Consider the following 16,578-nt stretch of genomic DNA (forward strand, 5'->3'; position numbering starts at 1 on the left):
CTTTGATGGAAATGTACATGGAATTGCTCCCACAATGTCCAGAGCCTTATCTTCAATATTTCTGTTTTTATTCATTTTTGATGCGTTAGAAATGTTTCTGCATTTGGCCTTTTTGGAGCTTCCTGTCACATACTGCAGTTGTCTGGCTCTGTTCCTCTCAATCTTGCAGTGCTGCGTTCATCCTGCCATCAATAGCCTTTGTGACAGTTCACAGATAGCTAGCTTGCTGCTGTGAGTTCACAATTATAAGTGCTGTCTGTCTTGAAACATTATTTCACATACATAAACATGAGTAGTCAATGCAGTATATGTAGGCAAGTTGAAAACCCAAAACTGCTGTAAATTTTCAAGTTGTCCCTTTGATCACAGAGGCAAGGCTACGAACTACAACTCTTTCTAATTGACAATATTGCCCAGCAATTAACTAACATTTTACAATTATGGAGATCTGGCTTTGTACCACCACTCTAAACTTGCCAGGTTTGTGGTGGGAAGACCGGTTCTCTGACTCCAGGCAATGGGGGAGGGGGTACAGACTAAGCTGGATGCAAAACAACATACACTGGAAATGTGAACTGCTACAGGACTGTTTGACACAAGGTACTTGTTTAAAGCTGACAGTTGGGCAACTACTTAAATGGTTTTGAAAAAATTAATAAAAGCAATGAAACAATTATGTAGTTAATTTGAAATGCTAACTTTTCATATTAACTGCACAAGCTCTTTCTTTGTAATTGTTAGTTCCAACTCTTGAAAACCACCCACTGAAATTCAAATTAGCAGCAATTTCCAATTCGAGCCATTGGCTAAAGACAAGAAACAGGAATTATTCTGACAATGGGGTGACAGTTCATCTCAAATGGCTTTTCTGAGAGCAGGAAGAATTCAGGAATCAAGATAAATCTGTGCCTTTTGTTTCTATGATTAAGTGTGAACTCTTTGCACTCTTGGCATATAGGGCAGCTGTCAAAGTCGCAAACCACCCATACATCCAAACATCAGAGATTCTTGACTCTCAACCCCCACTGGTCGAAAAGATCTTTTCATTTCAGATGCAACCATCAAGAGAATGCATGCTATTATGATGTTGGGAAACTAGTTTTGCAATGGCAGTTACAAAACTGAACCAACATTTAAATATCTGGGGCAGCATGGTGGCGCATTGCGGCCTCATGGCGCCGAGGTCCCAGGTTCGATCCCGGCTCTGGGTCACTGTCTGTGTGGAGTTTGCACATTCTCCCTGTGTTTGCATGGGTTTCGCCCCCACAACCCAAAAGATGTGCAAGCTAGGTGGATTGGTCACGCTAAATTGCCCCTTAATTGGAAAAAAATTGAATTGGGTACTCTAAATTTTAAAAAAAGAAAAAAGAATATTTAAATATCTGCATGTGTGCAAGTTTCCTTGTGTACAGTATTAAAACTGTAATAAGTGACTCTTTGATGGGGATCAAAACCTTGCTCATTGTTTTCTCCAGGCCACCAAGATTAAAACCCCATTTCTGACATCCAAGTGGCACATGGCACAAGAACTTCCATCGCTCAGCTTATTTCAGCCTAATTGCTGCATGGGTATGTCACCCAAGGATTCACAGTGCTCGTCCTATGGCCACCAGTGGAAAACTAGAGGGTTCAAGGATCAAGTGGCTTTTTTGCGTAGTTAAGGGTTAAAATATGTTAATGGATGACCATAGCTGGGCTTAGAACTCAAACAGAGGACAATGTAAATAATCTGCTGTCAATTTCTATCCGTTGACTGCTGCTGGAAGGTTTATTTGTTGGATGAGGACAGATATGCCTCAGCAGTCATGCCCTCAAATCTTTGTAGCATTATAGTCAACACAACAGTTCTTTAACCAGTGCAGTGTCAGGTCTTCCTTTGACATTATGTAGATGCTGTTGTACACGTCCACTCAATTTCCCAGAACACTGCATTAGGAATAAAACCTTACACCTAAAATGAAACTGTTTTGGTTGGACAGGAAATTGTATAATCTCAAACTATAAACCTTTCAAAGGATGTTATGGGAATAAGGACAATCTTTAGGACAATCAAAAAATTCCCAACATGTGCATCCTGTAGCAAGAAAAATCCCTCCAAACATCAATGTTCAGCTTTTGGCAAAAGAATAGATATCTCAAAATGATTTATTGAAGTTGGCCAATTGCTAGTCACCACCTTCATAGGTTGCTGTTTCTAAATTAATGGGATAACACTGGAAGGAGGCACGGTGTTCTGAATTTACAAACTCCATCATGTTTTCTACAATAAGGGACAATATTTAATAATGCTTGTGAAACCCTTTTGAAAAATACCAACTAGAAAGATCTGTCACTTCTTTTTTTAAATTGAGAGAGGAGAATGTGCAAACTCCACACGGACAAACTCCACACAGACAGTGAGCCAGAGCCGGGATCGAACCTGGGACCCGGCGCCGTGAGGCCGCAGTGTTAACCCACTGTGCCACCGTGCTGCCCCAGATCCGCTACCTCTTACCTTGAAGTCTATTATTGTATTGCATCAAGAATTTTGTGATGTGGGACTGAAATTTGCTTTTCACAAATTTGAACCTACGCCCCTCATATAATTTGTGTATGCCGGTTAAGTGGAGTTTTGGATATACTTTCCCTTTACCGATGAAACCATCCCTTGGTTCACTTTTCCAAAGATGAAAAATCAATTTTCTCATTCTCCTCTCCCTAACAGCCCAGTTTGATGACTCTGCTCTACACTTTTTTCAGGATTTAAATGGCCCTTTGCAGATACAAGAGGGCCAGAACTGGACATCATGCTCAACATGTAATTCCATTAAGAGCACAGAAGCATGACAACAGGTTTGTAATCTACTATTTGGTTATATTAATCAGCATTCACTGTTGATTTTGTTTAGAATTCATTGTCAAGAGGTGGGCATCAGTATTAATTGTCTATCCCTACTTGCCCTCAAGATGGTGGTGGTAGGTCCTCTTGAACTGAAGGACTTGCTCAGCCGCTTCAGAGGGCAGTTATCTGTCAATGCGGAACAGGAACCACATGAACAAAAAAAAAATAAGTACAGTGGGTTTTCCTCACTAAAGGACATCAGTAAGCCAACTGGATTTTGTGTAATACTCTTGACAGCACATGGTGTCTTTTATTGGTAGTTTTGTTTTTAATTCAAGGTTTTAATTTTTTTTAAGCAAATTCAAAATCTCAAACTACCAAGCTGGAACTTGACTAGTTCAGTACAGTAAATATTGCATTACTCTACCCACAATCAGATAGCTCCAGGTTATTGGGCAGTTGGAGCATTTTATTTACTGATTATTCTAGACTCTTGACTAGAGCGATTTTGATATCTTGTCAATCACTTGCGTCATCCACTTATTTTCCTTGTAGCGTACTTCACACTTTGTATTGAATTTCATTTGCCATTGTTTTTAATGGCATATGTTTCCTCCCTCCAACTCTGGCTCCAAGTTCTCTAGTAGCTACAAATTTAATTAGGTTAGGTTAGGTGGATTGGCCATGATAAATTGCTCTTAGTGTCCAAAATTGCCCTTAGTGTTGGGTGGGATGACTGGGTTATGGGGATAGGGTGGAGGTGTTGACCTTGGGTAGGGTGCTCGTTCCAAGAGCTGGTGTAGACTCGATGGGCCTAATGGCCTCCTTCTGCACTGTAAATTCTATGATAATCTATAATAATATATTTGCATCAAATTTTTCAATCTAAATTAGAAACCTGCTTGCTGTTACCCACAAATCCTCAACCCTTCACAGTAAAGTATAGCAGCATTTTTGTGCATTGAAAGGTGCTGGGGATGTATGTGGGTGTTCCACAGTTCGTTTAAAATGTCACTTGGACAGAGAAGATAATTTAGAGCACATTATAAATGACATTGTCTCAAAGAATGAAGGTGTAATTATAGTTTACTAGTGTCCAAACAAAAAGGCAATTTACAGATTACTCCCTATTCTTTCTGGGCTTCACTAATTACATTTTAACATCCAAAAGAGAAGCATTATCTCAACAATGTAACACAAATTATAGTTCTTTAGCCCTCTCCCAAAGAAAGAAATACTGTTTTGAATGATTTAAACACAGAAAATGACACAACCCTCAAACTGTGGATATAGTTGCTTCACTTTACTAATAAAATAAAATAAATATGTAATCCTACTTTAATCCTCATCATTTTAAAACCTTAAGATATGGAATTGAATGCTGGGATTTTGGCTTGTGTTACATGATCTCCCCCAAAGTTAACTTGTTACACTTTAAATAACTATCCACCCGTACCAGCCTCCCCGGACAGGCGCCGGAATGTGGCGACTAGGGGCTTTTCACAGTAACTTCATTGAAGCCTACTCGTGACAATAAGCGATTTTCATTTCATTTCACATGTTTTGTTTAGATTTATTTGCTTCCATATCCATAGAAAACATTCTTTCTGGTTGTATCACAGCCTAGTATGGATCCTGCTCTGCCCAAGACCGCAGGAAATTACAAAAGGTCTTGAATGTAGCCCAATCCATCACGCAAATCAGCCTCCCTTCCATCGACTCCGGCTACAATTCCCGCTGCCTCGGAAAGGCAGCCAGCAGAATTAAGGACCCCACGCACCCCGGACATACTCTCTTCCACCTTCTTCCGCCAGGAAAAAGATACCAAATTTTGAGGTCATGTACCAACTGACTCAAGAACAGCTTCTTCCCTACACTGCCATCAAACTTTTGAATTGACCTACCTCGTATTCAGTTGATCTTTTCTCTACATTTTGCTATAACTGTAACATTATATTCTGCAGTCTCTCCTTCCTTCCCTATGTACGGTATGCATTGTTTGCACAGCATGCAAGAAACAATACTTTTTACTGTATACCAATACATGTGACAATAATAAATCAAATCAAATCCTGTGCTAGAGGCAGCATTTTAATTTGGGATGTGCACAAGTAGCTTGCTCGTACCTCGCACAGTAGGGATCATTGAATGGGTAGGTACTGATGGAAGCAAAGGTCAATCAGGGCAGCCCCATTGCTGTGCTGGGGAAAAGCAGCTAATTTAGCAGCAAAGGCTCAAATCTGGACCACCTTATTAACCAGGGAACCCCAATATTAAGATTTTGATTAAACCTGAATATGATCAAGATGGTATTTATTTTGTAGCAGTGAACACCACTTTCACTCATTTGCGAAAGGAACTTTCCCTTAAAAGATACTGTAAACAGAGTTTTTCACCACCCTTTTCTTCTCCAGCTCTAATATGTTTTCTCTGCTTTTAAAAAAAAAATCTGGTTCAGTCCTCCACTTTCATTTTCCCCAATCCTGGCCTTATATTATGACCTCCATGCCCTTCCAGACACTGGTTGATAAAGAAGTTTCATTGGCTTTATAGTATGTCCTACAATAGATTTGCTTCCCATATATGTATTCAGTAATAAACTGAACACTTGCTAATGCAACACAGCCAACCCATACAAGCAAACAAAGCTTTCTTCACCGTGGAACAGTCAGATCTCATTTATCCTCTGACTCACAGTGACTTCCAATCTCAGGTCAGTTATCTGGAGGGTAGGTCACATGGATACAAGGCTATTTGCCCACAATAAAGGGAGGGAATAAAAACAGTCTAAAAGAAAATTAAGTGAGATAGCTGGCACTCCCTCACATTACCTGTCACTTCAACACATTTTTGTAGATAACGAGGAATTGATCAGTTATACCTATCGTTAGCAAAGAAATGGTGCATGGCATTAAAAGGCACTTGCCAGTCAGGAGGAAAGAGAGAAAGAGAATTAAAACTATGAGGCAGTTTGTAAGAGGGCGTCACAATATTCCACTATGCAGCCGGGTGTTTTAATTTAAATTAAATTGCATTTATTATAACTTAATATGCAGTGTTTACAAATGTGTTGTTTTTCATGCAAACTGTTGAAAGCTGAGCTTTTGACTATTTTTTGGAAAGCTTTATTAAAATGTTCATAAATACAGTAATAACCCCCGCCACCCAACAATGACTTTAATATCCAATATTGCATAAAAGAAAATGCTTTTCAGCAAAAATATTTTGAATGGGCAATACTCTAATTCTTGTAGATTGGTTTCAAATTTTTATTTAGACATAGAACAGTACAGCACAGAACAGGCCCTTCGGCCCTCAATGTTGTGCCGAGCCATGATCACCCTACTCAAACCCACGTATCCACCCTATACCCGTAACCCAACAACCCCCCCTTAACCTTACTTTTATTAGGACACTACGGGCAATTTAGCATGGCCAATCCACCTAACCCGCACATCTTTGGACTGTGGGAGGAAACCGGAGCACCCGGAGGAAACCCACGCACACAGGGGGAGGACATGCAGACTCCACACAGACAGTGACCCAGCCGGGAATCGAACCTGGGACCCTGGAGCTGTGAAGCATTTATGCTAACCACCATGCTACCCTGCTGCCCCTTCATGAGGTCTTCGGCAAAGCATTGGGTTTTAAAAAAACTGGAGTGGAGTTTTAGCAAAACAAACTCATGAAAGTAGGGCCAAATTTGATCATAATCAAAGGTGGTCCAAAATGGAAAATGAAACATGAAAGCAGAGTAAAGGGTCGCAAAACACTGCTTGAAAAAAAAAGTGCCTGTTAGCCCTTAGGGGAAGTAACTGTCCCAGTGTAAACACTATAAAAGCTATTTGAACCAAAACTAACAAGACCAACCTGACAAAGAACCATCAGGTCATTTCCAGCTGATTCTTAACAAAAAAAACAGCAAGTCAACACAGATTAACATGATCAAAGAAGTCAAATGTCAGGAATTCTGACTAGCCCCTGCCCCCACCCCCAGCAAAGCCACCAAGAAATATCTGTATTAATGCAAATTATATTTTAATAAAGACAGCAAGCAGTTAGAAGAATAGTTCAAATCCCCAGTTTAGTCATGCTGCAATGCCATTTTCTCACATTTCATATTAGCTTTACATAAAATGGTAAAAATATTTATAGCCATGTTCACCAACGGCTTTACATGCACCAGCTTGGCATAGTTCTGGAAATCACTGTTGCTAACCACTTTAAAATGGGCTTTCATTTTGGTTGGGGGAATAAACATTAGGACAATTTTCCCTTTTTTTCAAAATTGTCTCATTTCAAAAATGTTGGCTGACAGGTTTAGGAGCAATGTATTTTTTGTGGGGAAGAAATTTAAGCATTTGCAGCGAAAACCAGATGGACTAATCTAAGCCAATCTAAATTGCATTAAATACAGAGCACGGTCTTTGACATTCCACTGGTGATCAGAGGGTCAAGAACATTTTGCAAACCTAATAAAGTTATGCAATGCTTTATAATTGGCTAGATAACAAAGTTCCAACTGTGCAGCAATTTGAGCTGACAACAGATTTGGCCCACATGCCAAGTTAGACTTTTACTCAGACATGGTATCAGACACCCGGAATCTTTTCAAGGCCTGGCAAAGTATATCCGATCATTCTGCACAACTGTCCTGACAAACAGGCAGTCTGTTCTCTCCGCAGACGAGGAACAGTATCTGATTACACCGAACGCAAAGCTGGAGCCCGAGGTCACAGCCCAGTTCCTTAGTACCTTAAATAAAAGGCAGTCGGAGTGGAATAAGGCAGCTGACGTGGTATTAAAAGTAACAAAAAACACAACTTCGTACTGAAGAAGTCCGAAAACTTGCCCATTATTATAGCACACAACTAATTCAAGTTACATCAAATTTCCCTATCAAACCAACATTAAAGTTGCGTTTCGACAATGCTTCAACAAATCCAAAAATTCTTACCTCCAATTCTTTTGCGGCGGAGGCCTGCGACTGAACATCGACCACTGTGATAGTCCTTTTAGTGGGCAGCAGGTTTTGTATTTCATCAAAAGCGACCATACTTGGAAAGTTCCTATTTAAGCCCTGTTTAAAGACTGGTGTTCAGAGTGCCCCAGGCACACTCAGCTCCCCGCGCTCACACTGCAGCTCTGCTACTGCCGAGCAGCTCGGGACTCAACATCACCCAGCTGGGAGGAGCCAGTGCTGAAGGGCAGCTGCCCACACTGAGGTACATCAATCTCTAGGTGGGCCACACCCTCGCTGCTCCATCCACAAATCCTGGAAAAGTTCAATAAACTCTGAACGGACTGGCAAATCAAAAATTATAAACTGAACTCAAACTAATCCAGCTCATATCGATTGATGACCAGGATTCCAACATATCCCTCTCTCTTTTCCAAAGATATAAAAAATCTTTTTATGTCTGGCAAGCTGCTCTTCTGCTATTACCCCTGTTCTAGGTGACACGGATAAGTGGTGTACCAGAATGAAAGCAGTGGGGAGAATGACATTCCTTTCCCCCGAGAGCCAGTCCCCTCAGACTGAAGCAGTTGGTGCTCAACATTTAAAAAAAATGTATTTTATTACAAACGTGTATCAAAACAGGTTACAGCAAATAAACACCCCGGGAGACATACTTCCCAACAATCAACTATACAGTCTGTACAGATTTCCACCCCCCCCCCCCCCCCCCCGCAGCGAACAGTTCCTCAAACATGATCACAAACATCCCCCACCTTTTCTCAAACCCCACTGCTGAGTCCCTTAACTCATATTTTATCTTCTCTAACCGCAGGAAGTCGTACAGGTCACCCAACCAAGCTGCTACCCCAGGTGGCGATGCCGACCACCACTCGAGTAAAATTCGCCACCGTGCAATCAGAGAGGCGAAGGCCATGACATCGGCCTTCCTCCTCTCCGTGAACCCTGGCTTCTCCAAGACCCCAAATATCGCCACCAAAGGGTCCGGGTCCACCTCCTCCTCCACTGTCCTGGCTAAGACCACAAACATTCCCGCCCAGAATCTTCCCAATTTTTCGCAACCCCAAAACATGTGCGCGTTATTCGCTGGCCCCCACCCACACCCCTCACCTACATCTGCTACCCCCTGTAGCCACCTGGGTTGGCCATGCCCCCACACAAAATGGAAGAACGCAAAGGTTGCAGGAAAACTGGACAATTATAAAGAGACAAGCAGTTTGCAGAAGTTCATGTGTATTCTGGCTGCAAAGAAAGCAGACAGCACCGAAACCCAGCAGTTTGCATATTAATGAAGCGATCCCCGGGAACAATGAATACAACGATTAGCTACAATTGGGACATTCTTTGGCAGGTCAGACTTCCCAGCGCCAATGGGGTCTGAAACAAAAGGAAACAAACCAGTTTGGAAGAACCGCCCCGCGATCGAGGGACAGCCTCAATATTGGGGGATTCATACCAATCGATTGGTATGAGACCCAATCGATTGACAGTAGGATCGGGGTCTGCCCAAAAGGGCGCGAAGCCCCTGGGACTTATAAAAGTCAGGTCCCAAGTTTAGTTTGCTCTCTTAGCCGGCCCTCCCAGCAGAACACCTTTGCAGCAACTCTCTAAGAACTTGATCGTGAGAAGGAGAGGCCTGGCCAACAGCTACACCGACAAGTAAGTGTCCAACCAACGCTCACTACGCGAATAGACACTCCTGACCCCTTAGCCCGTACCAACTGGGAAGCCTGCAGTCTCAGGACAGAACAAGAGGCCATTGTTCCCTGATCCAGTGGGTTCCTTTATCGAAGATAAGTATAGGCTTATAGTGGTAGGAGTAGTTTAGTCCCCTAGTATTAGTTGCATGAGTATCGATTTACTGTGTAAATAATAAATGTGTTTGATTGAACCTTACTAACTGGTGTATTGAGTAATTGATCTGAACTTGATCTTCGTGGCGGTATCATAAAGATACCTGGCGACTCTAGAGCTAAGGAATAATACAGAGCCAATTGAGTGCAAAGCACACTCACCAGAACGACCTCCACAAAGCCATCCGAGATGCCAAGAGAGAATATCAAAGCAAGCTAGAGTCACAGACAGACTCTCAGCGGTTGTGGCAAGGACTAAACAACATAACGGGCTACAAAGCGAAGCTGAGTAGTATCTCCGGCAGCAGCCCACCCCTCCCCAATGAACTCAATTCATTCTATGTTCGGTTCGAGCAGGTAACCAACAATCCACTAACGAGTGCCCCAGCAGCCCACAACTCACCCATACCCACCATCACAGCTTCCGAAGTCAGATCGGTCTTCCTGAAAGTGAACCCTCGGAAGGCGACGGGCCCGGACAGGATCCCTGGTCGTACACTCAGAGCCTGCGCGGACCAGCTGGCAGAGGTTATCGCGGACATCTTTAACCTGTCCCTACTCCACTCCGAAGTCCCCACCTGGTTCAAGAAGAAGAACCAGGCAACATGCCTCAATGACTACCGTCCGGTGGCCCTGACTTCAGTCGTAATGAAATGCTTCGAGAGGTTGATCATGAAGCAGATCACCTCCATAAGGCCTTGAAACACTGAAATTCGCATACTGTCGCAACCGGACGCCATTTCCCTGGCCCTACACTCATCCCTAGAGCATCTCGACAAGGACTCCTACATCAGACTCCTATTTATTGACTAGAGCTCCACCTTCAACACCATAATCCCAGCCAAGCTCATATCAAAGTTCCAAAACCTAGGACTTGGCTCCCCACTCTGCAACTGGATCCTCGTTTTTCTGACCAACATGGTATGAGGCATTAAAGAGGGAATTAGATGACTATTTGAAAATATATAATCTGCAGGTTTACAGGGAGAAGGCAGGAGAATAGCAGGTGAAATGCTCATTCAGAGAGCTGGAGCAGCTAGGATGGCTGAATGGCCTCCTCCTGCTCTGTAATGATTCTATGACATGATCTGTAGGTTTGTGTGTTATTGTCTATTGGATTTAGGTCAGCATTCCTTGCAGCGAGCTATGAAGGCAGCAAGTTTAGGCCTCACGGTAGCATGGTGGTTAGCATCAATGCTTCACAGCTCCAGGGTCCCAGGTTCGATTCCCGGCTGGGTCACTGTCTGTGCGGAGTCTGCACGTCCTCCCCGTGTGTGCGTGGGTTTCCTCCGGGTGCTCCGGTTTCCTCCCACAGTCCAAAGATGTGCGGGTTAGGTGGATTGGCCATGCTAAATTGCCCGTAGTGTAAGGTTAATGGGGGGATTGTTGGGATACGGGTTACGTGGGTTTAAGTAGGGTGATCATTGCTCGGCACAACATCGAGGGCCGAAGGGCCTGTTCTGTGCTGTACTGTTCTAAATTCTAAAGGAGACATGTACCAACATCTCTGTACCTGTGGTTCCTGCTGCATATTTTGATGCCAATATTTAATGTTGCTCACAACTTTAGAATAGAACAAAGCTTTGGGAAATCAGTAACAAATCTTTTCCTGCAGACACTAGCTGACCATGCAATACTTCCCCAAGTTTTTGTTCGGCAAGCTGAGAAATACCAGTGCGGGAACCCAGTGAACAAACCAAGCACCTAAGAAACTTCGTTACCAATCATATTCAAGGATTGTGAAATAAAGAGTGCAAGGTCTAAGAAGGAAGTACAAATTAGAGTGGATGGATTTAATCTTAAATAGAGTACAGTACAAAAAGAGCAAGAGGGGAGGAAAGTTTGGATGAAGGAGAAAAACAAAGTATTGAACAATTAGAACATAGGATTCAGACTCCAGACCTGTTATAGAACAAAGAAACATTACAGCACAGAAACAGGCCCTTCGGCCTTCCAAGCCTGCACCGATCCAGATCCTCTATCTAAAACTGTCACCTATTTTCTAAGGATCTGTATCCCTCTGCTCCCTGCCCATTCATGTATCTGTCTAGATACATCTTAAATTATGCTATTGTGCCCGGCTCTACCACCTCCGCCGGCAATGCATTCCAGGCACCCACCACCCTCTGCGTAAAGAACTTTCCACGCATATCTCCCTTAAACTTTTCCCCTCTCACCTTGAACTCATGATCCCTAGTAATAGAGTCCCCCACTCTGGGAAAAAGCTTCTTGCTATCCATCCTGTCTATACCTCTCATAATTTTGTAGACCTCAATGAGGTCCCCCCTCAACCTCCATCTTTCTAATGAAAATAATCCTAATCTACTCAACCTCTCTTCATAGCTAGCACCCTCCATACCAGGCAACATCCTGGTGAACCTCCTCTGCACCTTCTCCAAAGCATCCACATCCTTTTGGTAATGTGGTGACCAGAACTGTACGCAGTATTCCAAATGTGGCCGAACCAAAGTCACAGCTGTAACATGACCGGCCAACTCTTGTACTCAATACCCCTTCCGATGAAGGAAAGCATGCATATGCCTTCTTGACCACTCGATCGACCTTCAGAGTACAATGGACCTGTACACCAATTTTCCCCAGGGCTTTTTCATTTACCGTATAGTTCGCTCTTGAATTGGATCTTCCAAAATGCCAATCCTCCGGTACCTCACTCGTTTTCAGGGATGCTGCAAAGATATCTGTTAAGGCCTCAGCTATTTCCTCTCTCACTTCCCTCAGTAACTTGGAATAGATCCCACCCGGACCTGGGGACTTGTCCACCAGTTAACTTTCAGAGCCAGAAGAAGTTGACTGGCAGTAACTAACACCTCTGTTAAGCGTACTTGGATTTTGATTAAAGACTACATTTTGGTGCTTTTAGTTTGTAACCACTGTGCAAATACAGGAACATCACAGTGTTTAATGCATTTCAACGCTGAGGCAGGCAGCAAAAGTGGAAAATTACAAAGAGTAAACCAGAAACTGGAATATGAAAAAATAATTGCAAAATGTTTCAAATGAGACAGGGTTGTATTGGACCAAAATATATCACAACTTTAAGCTTTTAGCTTCGCCTCACTCACTCACTCAAAATGAAAGGACAACATTTCCAAAAAAAACTGCATCACTAATGAGTAAATGTGCAAGCAGGTAAGCTCGGTGATTTTTCCCATAACTGCACCATATTACATTAAACTGACCTGGATCATTTAGAACTATCAAGCTCGGTAATCAGACAAAACAGGTTTCAGGATATCATAGAAGGGTTAATGCAACAAAGAGGCCATTCGGCCAATCAAGTCCATGCTGGCTCTCTGCAAGATCAATTCAGCTCATCCCACATCCCTGCCTGTTACCTCTGGCCCTATAATTTTTTCAATGTATATCTTCAGGTGCTTATCTAATTCCTTTCAAAAGTCACAATTCAATCTGCCTCCACCGCCCTCAGGCAATGTTTTTCAGATCCTAACCACTTACTGTGTAAAAACAAAATGGTTCTTTACTAAAGGCAACATGAGAACTTATCACCTTAAATTATGTCCTCTGTCTTTTTTTAAAATTTAGAGTCCTCAATTCTTTTATTTTTTTTCCAATCAAGAGGCAATTTAGCGTGGCCAATCCACCTAACCTGCACATCTTTGGATTGTGGGGGTGAAACCCATGCAGACACAGGGAGAATGTGCAAACTCCACATGGACAGTGTCCCAATGCTATCCACTATGCCACCGTGTTGCTCGTGTCCTCTGTCTTGACCACTGCGTCAATGGGAACAATTTCTGCCAATCTACCTCTGTCTGGAACCCTCAATATTTTGAGCATCTCTATCAAATCTCTTCTCAACCTTTTCTTCTCCAAAGAGAACAACCGCAGCTTCTCCAATCTATCATCAAACTCACATCCCTCATTCCTGGAACCACTCTTGTAAATATTTTCTGCACTCTCCCGAATATCTTCACATGTGGCTCTAAGAATTGACGCAGTACTCCAGTTGAGGAAGAATCAGTCCTTTTTATAAAAGGCATATCATAACCAGGAGCCTACATGTCTTTGAAACCACTTCCTCAACCTGCCCTGCCACCTTCAACAATATTCGCATATATACACCGCTATGACACATTGGGCTAGTACGCAGTCAATTCCAGCCCCACTTGCCTGACCGAGGCATAACACAAGTGATTAACCAATAATTCTTATAAAAATACCCAGTCATTGGCCCTTGGCTTCTCAAAAACTAGTCACTAGATTTGTAAATGTAAACATGATTACTGTTTATATCAATAACTATCATGAAATGTGCAGTAAATACAACTGGTTAACGACAGGCTAACCCACTTTAGCTGAACACCTTCTACCCACACACACGTGACAGACAAACATGGGGTGGGTGGGGTGAAAAATAATAAGGATGAAAGTCAAATGCTAAGCGTCTTTACTTCAGATGATGGCTCTTTAGCACACTTTCTTTAAGCTTGTCGATTAGAGTCTTTGGTTTGCAGCCTGTAATGGTCTCCTTTGTACATTAATTCATCTAGGGTCCCTGTAGTTTAGAAATTGCAGTATTCATAGGCAGCAGGCTTTGTGGAGAGAAACCTTATTTCTCATCAAACTGGGCCTTCAGCTTGAGGTTTGCATTCAGTCCTCTATCTTTCTGGAGAGGCACTTTATTTCACATCAGACTTTGCTTTCATTCTCCTCTTGTTTGCGTGGGTCTCACCCACAACCCAAAGATCTGCAGGGTAGGTGAATTGCCATGTTAAATTGCCTCTTAACTGGAAAAATTAACTAAACAAAATCTTGCATTCAGCTCGTGGTTTGTCTTCAGGTCTCTGCTGTCTCAAGAGAACAGTACCCAGAGGCTTGCTGGAGAGAGAGAGTCAGCTCTCACAGTGGCCTTCTGCTGAGAATTAGCTCGATGTTTTTGGAGAGAATTAGTTGGATCTCTTCACTGCCAGAATCAAAACTGAAACTAAACTCAAGCCTTGGGGTTCTCAAAAATCTATCAGTAGGATCTGATGCAATAACCACCTGTTACCAGGCAGAGCACAGCCATATGGGCCAATTCATTGATCACCAGTCAATCAATAAAACAGTCCTCACTGATGCTGGCCAGTCCGAAATCACCAGTTTAAATCAGCACAGCCTTCCAGCTTCCTCTGCATGAATTTAAAGTACAGGCTTCTTGCCTTAAAGTGAGATGTGCATCAATCATCCATAGATCAAAAGTGCAACAGCAAAATAAAAGAAAGGGGAAACAAGGGAATAAACAGAAAGGACCCTGACAATATCAGGTCTTTGATCCTGCACACCCTTGAGAGCTACAAGAGTTATCTTATAATGCCGTTTCCCGTTCTTCCTGCCTCTCGCTCATCTTCCCACCAAAATAAGTAATTTCGTACTTCGCTGCATTATCAGCTACTTGTTTATTTGATTTCTACATTATTCCCCTGGTAGTTTTATATCAGCAAATTTTGAAATTGTGCCCTGTACACCCAAGTGATTAAGGAATTAAGAAAAGCAGTGGTCCTAGTACCAAACCCTGGGCATACCACTATACCTTCTCTATAAAACAACCGCTCATCACTACTCTGTTTCTTGACACTCAGACAACTTTGTAACCATGTTGCTCCTATCCCTTTTATTCCATGAACTCTAATTTTGCTCACATGTTTATTTTGCAGTACTTTATTAAACTCCTTTTGAAAGTTCATATAGACTACATTAACTAACCTCATAAAAAAAACCCACGATAAATACTGTTTGCCTTCAACAAATCCGTGATAGCTTTCCTTAATTAATCCATCCAAGTCAACGTCCAGGATTACCATTTCTAAAAGCTTTCCCACACAATGTTAAACCTGTAGTCGTGGGCAGCACGGTGGCGCAGTGAGTAGCACTGCTGCCTCACGGCGCCGAGGTCCCAGGTTCGATCCCGGCTCTGGGTCACAGTCCGTGTGGAGTTTGCACATTCTCCCCGTGTTTGCGTGGGTTTCGCCCCCACAACCCAAAACGATGTGCAGGGTAGGTGGATTGGCCATGCTAAATTGCCCGTAGTGTCCTAATAAAAAAAGTAAGGTTAAGGGGGGGGGGGGGGGGGGGGGTTGTTGGGTTACGGGTATAGGGTGGATACGTGGGGTGATCATGGCTCGGCACAACATCGAGGGCCGAAGGGCCTGTTCTGTGCTGTACTGTTCTATGTTCTAAATTGTCCCATTATTGGAAAAAATGAATTGGGTACTCTAAATTTATATTTTTTTAAAACCTGTAGTCATTGGGTTTATCCTTAAACCCTTTCACAAACAAGGATGTTAACATTTGCAATTCTCCAAACCTCTGACACAACCCCAATCTATAAGGAGGATTGGAAGATTATGGTCAGAACCTCCATATCTCACCAGGTCTTGGCGACTTTCAGCTAAGTGCACGCAGCCTAAAACTGCCTCTCATTTAGCCCGTCCAGTCTGGCCACTTGCTCACAGGCTACCAGCACCCACTGAACCATATTTCAGCAAGTTCTAGGTCGTCAGTAGAGCACAGGAGAACTGGAGGAAGGAAATTAAAACATTTCAGAAATACCTTCAATAATCTATTTTTGATGGCATCACGTTGGAGAAGGAATGTGCATAGCACCATATCGCATCTTAAAAAGAGTTTGGTAAAAGGATTTCTAAAAAGGCTTTAAAAAAATATACACACATTCAGATATTCACTCTTTTTTAAATAAAAGTTTGTTTTCTAGAATATTTCAACATCTTAAAAAAGTGAAAATTTGCAGCATAAATATAAACTTCATAACATCTTTTAAAAATAAATTTAGAGTACCCAATTCATTTTTTCAAATTAAGGGTAAATTTAGCGTGACCAATCCACCTACCCTGCACATCTTTGGGTTGTGGGGGCGAAACCCACACACACATGGGGAGAATGTG

General features: G+C 42.5%; 1 protein-coding gene across 4 annotated transcripts in view; it reads right to left on the bottom strand.

Annotated features, from left to right (window-relative positions):
* net1 (neuroepithelial cell transforming 1) overlaps nucleotides 1–16,578 on the bottom strand; it is a 152,436-nt gene that overhangs the window by 13,077 nt on the left and 122,781 nt on the right. The window contains exon 1 of one of the 4 annotated variants that reach the window (XM_038811853.1): nucleotides 7,779–7,998. The exons of 2 other annotated variants lie outside the window; for them this stretch is intronic. In XM_038811853.1, the coding sequence (XP_038667781.1) occupies nucleotides 7,779–7,877 (99 nt within the window). In that variant the 5' untranslated portion in view covers nucleotides 7,878–7,998. Of the gene's footprint in view, nucleotides 1–6,691; nucleotides 6,721–7,778; nucleotides 7,999–16,578 lie in introns of those variants that run through there. One more of the 4 variants, XM_038811854.1, reaches the window with a different exon arrangement.

The sequence above is a fragment of the Scyliorhinus canicula genome, chromosome 11 (assembly GCF_902713615.1).
Source record: "Scyliorhinus canicula chromosome 11, sScyCan1.1, whole genome shotgun sequence".
Taxonomy (NCBI): Eukaryota; Metazoa; Chordata; class Chondrichthyes; order Carcharhiniformes; family Scyliorhinidae; genus Scyliorhinus; species Scyliorhinus canicula.